At 46.7% G+C, this 7,182-nt stretch overlaps 1 protein-coding gene across 1 annotated transcript in view; it reads left to right on the top strand.

The window, feature by feature from the left end:
- Positions 1–390: 390 nt before the first annotated feature.
- Positions 391–7,182, top strand: part of LOC108515803 (dehydrogenase/reductase SDR family member 4) — a 13,187-nt gene continuing 6,395 nt past the window's right edge. The window contains exons 1-3 of the mRNA XM_017852944.1: positions 391–633; positions 1,750–1,927; positions 6,362–6,463. Of these exons, the coding sequence (XP_017708433.1) occupies positions 506–633; positions 1,750–1,927; positions 6,362–6,463 (408 nt within the window). The 5' untranslated portion in view covers positions 391–505. The remainder of the gene's footprint in view (positions 634–1,749; positions 1,928–6,361; positions 6,464–7,182) is intronic.

Raw genomic sequence — 7,182 nt, 5'->3', positions numbered from 1 at the left:
GACCAGAGGCCTCACCTCCATGGGCAGTCTCAAAACATTTGCCCTCCTGTGGGCTGTCACATACATGTACTCAAACTTTCTTGGAGAAGGAATTCTGAAGAAGCAAAGCAACCAACTCAAAACCCCACTTCCCCCAGAAGAAAAACGTGGGCAAGTAGATGCAGAAGGGCAGCGGCCAAAGTCTGCGGGTTCCTGCCGGGGCCAGGGGAGGGGCGAGCCCTACAGAGAACTTGAACAGAGAACGCTTTGGTCACCCGCCAGCTCCGGAAGGCAAGCCCCAGTCGGGCAAGCCCCCGTCGGGCGGAACGTAGATGGCTGCGGGGAGCGGCGGCGGAGGGAGGCGAGCACCGCCACAGAGGACTTCCAGCAGGCGGGGACAAGGAGGGGACGGCGCGGGGGCGGGGAGGGGGAGAGCAGGGAAGCAGCCCGCCCTTCGTCCTGCCCTTCGTCCTACTTTATGTCACCTCGCTGGAAGGAGTGGAACCCAGACTTGCTGGTCTGAGCCATGCACAAGACGGGGCTGCTAGGCCTCTGTGTCCCGGTTTGGAATTCGGTGCGGATGGCCAGCTCTGGGATGAACCGCCGGGACCCGCTCGCGAATAAGGTGGCCCTGGTAACCGCCTCCACCGACGGGTGAGTGCTCCCGCCGGAGTTTCTGAGGCCCTGGCTGCCTGGAAACAGGCACTGGCCTCTCATCCTCGGCCTCCGGTGCCCCTGTCCTCAGACCTCACACGCGGCCAAAGTCTGACCCTGGAAAAAAGCAGCCGCGTGGTCCGCCTGAAACCCCTCCGAATCCCCTGGCCCTGGACCCTCCCTTGCCAGGTTCGCGTCCCTGCTGCCTCTGGCACAACTGTGCCACCTCTGTGCAGACCTATCGATCTAGTCCCCGCAGTGTTCTGGGCTGCCCCAGTCAACCAGCTCCACCTAGTGTCTGGGAAAACCAGAAACTAGAAATCCAAGGGAATCTGGATTTCAAAATCCTATCCCAAGGCCTCCAGCACTTTGAAAATATACCAGACACTTTATTTGGGCACGAGAAAGTCTCCCGGGACGCCCCCCCGCCCCCTTACCTAGATGGAACAGAACAGCCATGTGTCAAGATTTTTGTTTAGGTCGGTACATCTGGGCCTACCCTGTCCAGCCTGCTTCTCACCCACCACTCTTGTCTGTCCTGGTTCTCATTTCTACAGGACTTTGCTAGATGCCAGCTCTCCACAAAACTAAAATACAAATGTAGGTAAAACGCTAACGACTGACAAGTCCAGAATGTGTAACTCTTCCTCCCAAGGCAATATTTACATTTTTGACCAGAGACCATCTTTTCACAAAATAGATGTTCCCAAAAAATAACTAAGGATAGAATTCTGAGAATATGGTAGACTAGTAAGAAAGAAACCTGGGGGCAGGGCTGTTCTGAGTGAGATCCTCAAATCATGGAAGTGGCTGCTGCACACCCAGCTCATTTCTCACCTCTCAGTCCCAACAGGGAATGAAGCCTGTCACCCGTGGTGGGAACTGTAGAAAGTGATGTAAGTTCTTGGGAACTGAGGCTGTGGTCCAGGTCATAAGAAAAAGTAAATGAGTGCCAAAAATGGCCGTGCCATTAAGCCTGTTTTACACATAGAAGAGACACGTGGAGGTCATCTAGAGAAAGAGCCAGAATTCAAACCCGGGCAGTCTTCAGAGCCCATGCTGTTGACCTCTTCCCCTGCACAGGCCTTGGCAGTCTTTGTCTCTTTCTGCTCACAGGATCGGCTTTGCCATCGCCCGGCGTCTGGCCCAGGACGGGGCCCACGTGGTCGTCAGCAGCCGGAAGCAGCAGAATGTGGACCAGGCGGTGTCCACGCTGCAGGGGGAAGGGCTGAGCGTGACGGGCACCGTGTGCCATGTGGGGAAGGCGGAGGACCGGGAGCGGCTGGTGGCTACGGTGAGCTGCAGGGAAATAGGCACAGAGCCAGGAGGTGGAAAAGGGAGCCAGCCTGATCCTCCTTCCCTGCTTTCCTGGATAGCAGCACATTTTTACTGTGTGCCTTTCTGTTATGTTCATAAACTAACTTCAGAGACTCATCCCATCTCAGAGAATTTTAAAACATTCTAATGCTTCAACCCTGCATCATCCCTTGAGTACCCCAAAGAAACAGTTGGTACTGGTTCTCCAGTAATTTTCCATCTAATTGGACAGATAAGAAGGGTAAATACAATCACAAAATGGATGTTCCCACCCATGAGCTAATAAACAATCCCCTATTCTTCAGCTTATAGAGTCAAGTCCCTGGGAACCTCAGGAAGCAGCCCACCATGTTTCAGCCACTTATTATGTGCCATTTCCTGTGTTCAGAGCCTTACACAGGTTATCTCTAGGCCTGACAACAACCCAAGCAAGGCAAGCACTATTCTCTCAGTCTGCAGAGACTGGCTCAGATAGCTGGAGCAACTTCCTAAGGTCCCACAGCCAGTAAGGAAAGAGCTGTGATTCAACCCAGACCTCCCAAGCTCCCTTCCTTTATTTGCTGCCTACGGACTACCAGGTACTGGACTTTAGTCTCAAAGAAAGTATATAAGTCAATGTCACAATTAGTAGTGGACACCAGCCCTGCAGCTGCTGAAGAAAATATGAACCATCCAGCAAAGGAAGCTCCTCTTCCCTTGAGGCTCAGGGCACACACTTTATTCCCCAGAGTGGAAGGGAGAATCTACCCAAAAATGGAAAGTACAGGATTGTGCTAACAGATTGGAAGGTTGGCAGAAATAATTTGCATAATCTTTTTAGAAGAGGAGGATCTTAACAATAGTAGACAGTAGTGTGGTAGACTGCATAGGGTACTTCCATTTTTAAGGAACTGTCTGGCAAATGCTCAGATGTGCATTGGAAAGAGCCAAATGTGAGTCCAAGAGTGTCACAAATGTGAGTCCAAAAAAGCCTGGCCTAGGCTGGTGAACACAGCCCAAGATTAGGGACTTGATCCTGATGTGGAAGGAGCTGTTTGGGAGTCTGGGTCAATTAGCACTAACTATATGACATGTAAGTAGCAATTTAATGTCAAAATCCTGCTGGAAAAACATCCTGTGACCCCCACTAGGTTCACTTAACAAGGCCTACAGGCCTAGCCCAGAAGTGGTACTTGAGCTAAACGTTTAGGAATAAATGTGAATGGACGGATGGAATAGAGATGAGGTTCCAGATAACTCCGCAAAATGAGCAGACAGCCAAGAAGCAACTGAAGGAAAGAGAGGAGTGCTGTCAGTCCACAGTGGAGAGCACAGGCTTAGAAGTACTGCTGGGAAAGGGGCTGCATTGGAAAGATAGAGGCCATGATCCTCCATATCCTTTTTTTCTTTTTTTTTTTTGAGACAGAGTTTCACTCTTGTTGCCTAGGCTAGAGTGCTATGGCACAATCTTAGCTCACTGCAACCTCAGCCTCCAGGTTCAAGCAATCCTCATGCCTCAGATTCCCAAGTAGGTAGGATTACAGGCATCCACCACCACGTCCAGCTAATTTTTGTATTTTAGTAGAGATAGGGTTTCACCATGTTGGCCAGGCTGGTCTTGAACTCCTCACCTCAGGTGATCCGACCCCTCGGCCTCCCAAAGTGCTGGGATTACAGGCATGAGCCACCGCACCCAGCAATAGCTTCTTAAAAGGATATGTTAAGGACCTTAAAAGGATATGTTTACACATCCTTATAGCAAATAAGAAGCCATGTGAGGTTTTGAGCAAGAGAAAGATGGTTATTAAGAAAGATAATATGGCTCTGGTAGGAAGGATATACAGAGAAAACACTGAATCCAGGGCATCAGTGAGGAAGCTGTTGCTGTCATCCAGGTTTAGAGCAGTGGTGGTGGGACTGGAACAGATGTGCCCAAGAGACATTTAGTGGGAACGAACCAAGATTTTCCAACCCCATGTCAAAAAGTGGGAAACACGAGCAAAGTCAAAAATGACTCTCAGGTAGTTTGTGTGACCATTGTCAGAGAGGAGAATGATAGAATACTTGTCAGCTATTTGAAATGTCTTTTCCCAATTGCCACATGTTACCCTGCAATGAGAAAAGCCACTGCCCTGAGAATGGTTACTACCCAGTGGCCTCCTCATCTGCACCACAAAGCTTCTAAGTGGTGTGGTAAGTGGAAACCAGGTTAGCTGCCTATCTGCTTGATTATATTTTTTCTTAAAATTATATAACTATCAGAACACAGAGCAAATACCTCCTAACTGCTTTAGTGTAGTGATCACACAATTTAGAATAAGACTTAGAAGACTTTTTTTTTTTCCAGAGACAAGGCCTCACTCTGTTTTCCAGGCTGGAGTGCAGTGGCATGATCATAGCACTCTGTAACCACCAACCCCTGAACTCAAGCAATCCTCTCACCTCCGCCTCCCAAGTGGCTAAGACTATAGGCATGAGGTATACTGCAGAGTAGAAAATGTCTCCAGGTGATTCTAGAGCAATCCACTGTCCTCTCCCAGCTCAAACACATGTGTACTCAGCACAGCGCACATTACTTATTAACTTACTCTGCACCTCCCTAGTAACAAGTCCATTGGTGAGACTTATACAAAACCAAGGCAGGTGACTGGCCTTTATGCCAAAATTTAAAGCGTTCAGGAAAGTATGAATACTGGTTTTGAAAGATTATATGACTGTAAATTTTATTAGATTTACATGTCGACAGCCCAGGCATTCCTTCAACCGTCTAGAAACAACTGAGCTTAGCACCTAGTTAACAAGAATAATGAGTTAAAATGGGAAGCTAGCAGATGGTGTACATTGTTAGTAACACCCCTCTGTGTGCCAAATCTGAAGCACAAAGTTGACCAAGGGCCCATGTACTGCTACTTGCCCAAGGCATCAAAATTGCCAGTTCTGGGCAAATGCAAAGTCTGGTTTCAAGGGTGGCTTTTTGTACTGAAAACTCTTGTTGGCAGATTCTGCTTGGCCATTCATTACTCTAGCACATGCCTCACTACCTACTTATAACTTATTAAGGAGGTGAGATGTTGCCTTTCTTGGCTTTCTCAGTTTAAATGTCAGTTTAAGCCTTGAATCTTTCATGCCTTCAGGTCAAAAGAGAGAGACAGAGACAGGGAAAATGACACTATAACTAAATATGGAATTGCTTTAAATTCAGGCTGGTATCTTCTCCCATCATGGCTCTCCTGGGCAGTCAGTTTCCTAATGACCCCAACTCACTTTCAGAGGGCTCCTATGAATTAGCGGTGTGCTACAAAGTGGGAGACTGACCTCGGTTCTTCCACTGCTAACTAGCTTTGTGCCCTGAGCAAATCACTTTCCCAAACACAGAATAAGCAGGCCTCCTGTTCTTAGCTAGCCTCAGTGTGTCACTACTGAACTATATGATCTTGAGAAAATTCCCTGAACCTGTTTCATCATCTCCACCTTAAGGACATTGGAACAGATGATCTCAAAGGCCCCTCCAGGGTAACTTTCTTCAGCTCTATTTAAGCCAGTTTTTCCATTTAGATAAGTGTGGACAGATTGAATTTGAGATAAGGGTAACTTATTCAAGGAGAACTGGACAGTAAGCACTTGGAGAAATAGGGGTAGAACTCACTGTAAAAGGAAGAGGAGGGGTCTAGAAATAGATTTTGAGGTGAGACTTGAAATCATGAGAATGAAGGAGCGTCCCAAAGGGCAAGTGTAAAGAAAAAAGCAAAGGGTCAGAGACAGCCTTAGAAGAATAGGAGGTAGGAAGAAAAGACTGCAAAAAAAAAAATAAGACCAACTTCCTGGTGGCTCGCGCCTGTAACACTTTTGGATACTGAGGCAGGTGGATGGCTTGAGCTCAGTAGTTCCAGACGACAACAGGGCAAGACCCTGTCTCTACAAAAAATACAAAAATTGGCGTGGTGTGGTGGCAAGTACTTGTACTCCCGACTACTTTGGGGACTGAGGCAAGAGGATGCCTTGAACCCAGTAGGTCAAGGCTGCGGTGAGCTGAGATCATGCCACTGTACTCCAGCCTGGGTAATAGAGCAAGACTCCATCTAAAAAAGAAAGAAGGAAGCCAACCTTAAATGGTTAGCAGCAGATCTTAGGGTAGTTTTCAAAAAAAAGATGTTTTAAGAAACGGAACTTATTTTGATGATAGTTCCTAAGAAGGAAGGTTTTGTTGTCATTGTTATTGTTGTTTTTAATATAAAGATAAGGTCTCACTATGTGGCTCAAGCTTCTCTCAAACTCCTCAACTCAAGTGATCCTCCCACCTTGGCTCCCAAAGTGCCATGATTACAGGCATGAGCCACAGAGCATAACTCAAAAGGAAGTTTTTATCAACATGGGTAAATGCACCTCCCTTACTTACTGCAGCCCTGGTCCAGACCTCACCCCCTCTCTCTAGGCTGTGAAGCTTCATGGAGGTATCGATATCCTAGTCTCCAATGCTGCTGTCAACCCTTTCTTTGGAAGCCTAATGGATATCACCGAGGAGGTGTGGGACAAGGTGAGAGGGGATTAAATCAGCAGGGGGTGGGCCTCAGAACACATTCAGTACAAACTCTGTCTGCTTTTAGAATGTGTTTGTCAAAGGCAGTATAAATGTGAGGACTCTTTGCATGTGCCACACACGTGGAGCACACCTGGTAAAGGGCTGGAGGTGGGGTAGCTCTATCCCTGCCCTTCCTATTCGTTTCTGCTACTCCTAGTTCTGACTGCTTGTATTTGCTCTTCACTAACTGTAGTCTGCTCCCCTCCCCAGGCTTCTTCCCCAGTATGCTCTTCTACCTGGCTGATTTCCCACAGAGACATAGCAGCTAATATGCCAACAACTACGACACTTAAATTTACACACCCACCTGTCCCCTTTCAGCTGACAAAAAGTAATCTTTTTTATTAGTTGGGAAATATTAAATGCTGCTAGTTATTTAAAATACTAATTCTGGTGAAATGACCAGTTGCCACTGTATAACATACACCCTTTAAAAATAAAAAATAAAAACCGGTATTAGTTTCTTCTTAGCTGCAATGTCAAGAAAATCTGAGATCTGGATGTCTAAATTCAAGTGGTAGAATATTGGGTTTTATGTGAAAATGTATAATTACGTTATATTTATAATATATTTCACACATACTTAATTACAAAGTTTTAATTAAAATATTTGTTTTTGTTTATTAAGGTTAATATTCCCACATGATTTGGAAATGCTAATTTTTTATGATTTC

Source organism: Rhinopithecus bieti, unplaced genomic scaffold (genome assembly GCF_001698545.2).
Source record: "Rhinopithecus bieti isolate Rb0 unplaced genomic scaffold, ASM169854v2 scaffold_36182, whole genome shotgun sequence".
Lineage (NCBI taxonomy): Eukaryota > Metazoa > Chordata > Mammalia > Primates > Cercopithecidae > Rhinopithecus > Rhinopithecus bieti.
Note: the sequence above shows the minus strand (reverse complement) of the source record. Positions and strands in the feature narration are given on the sequence as shown.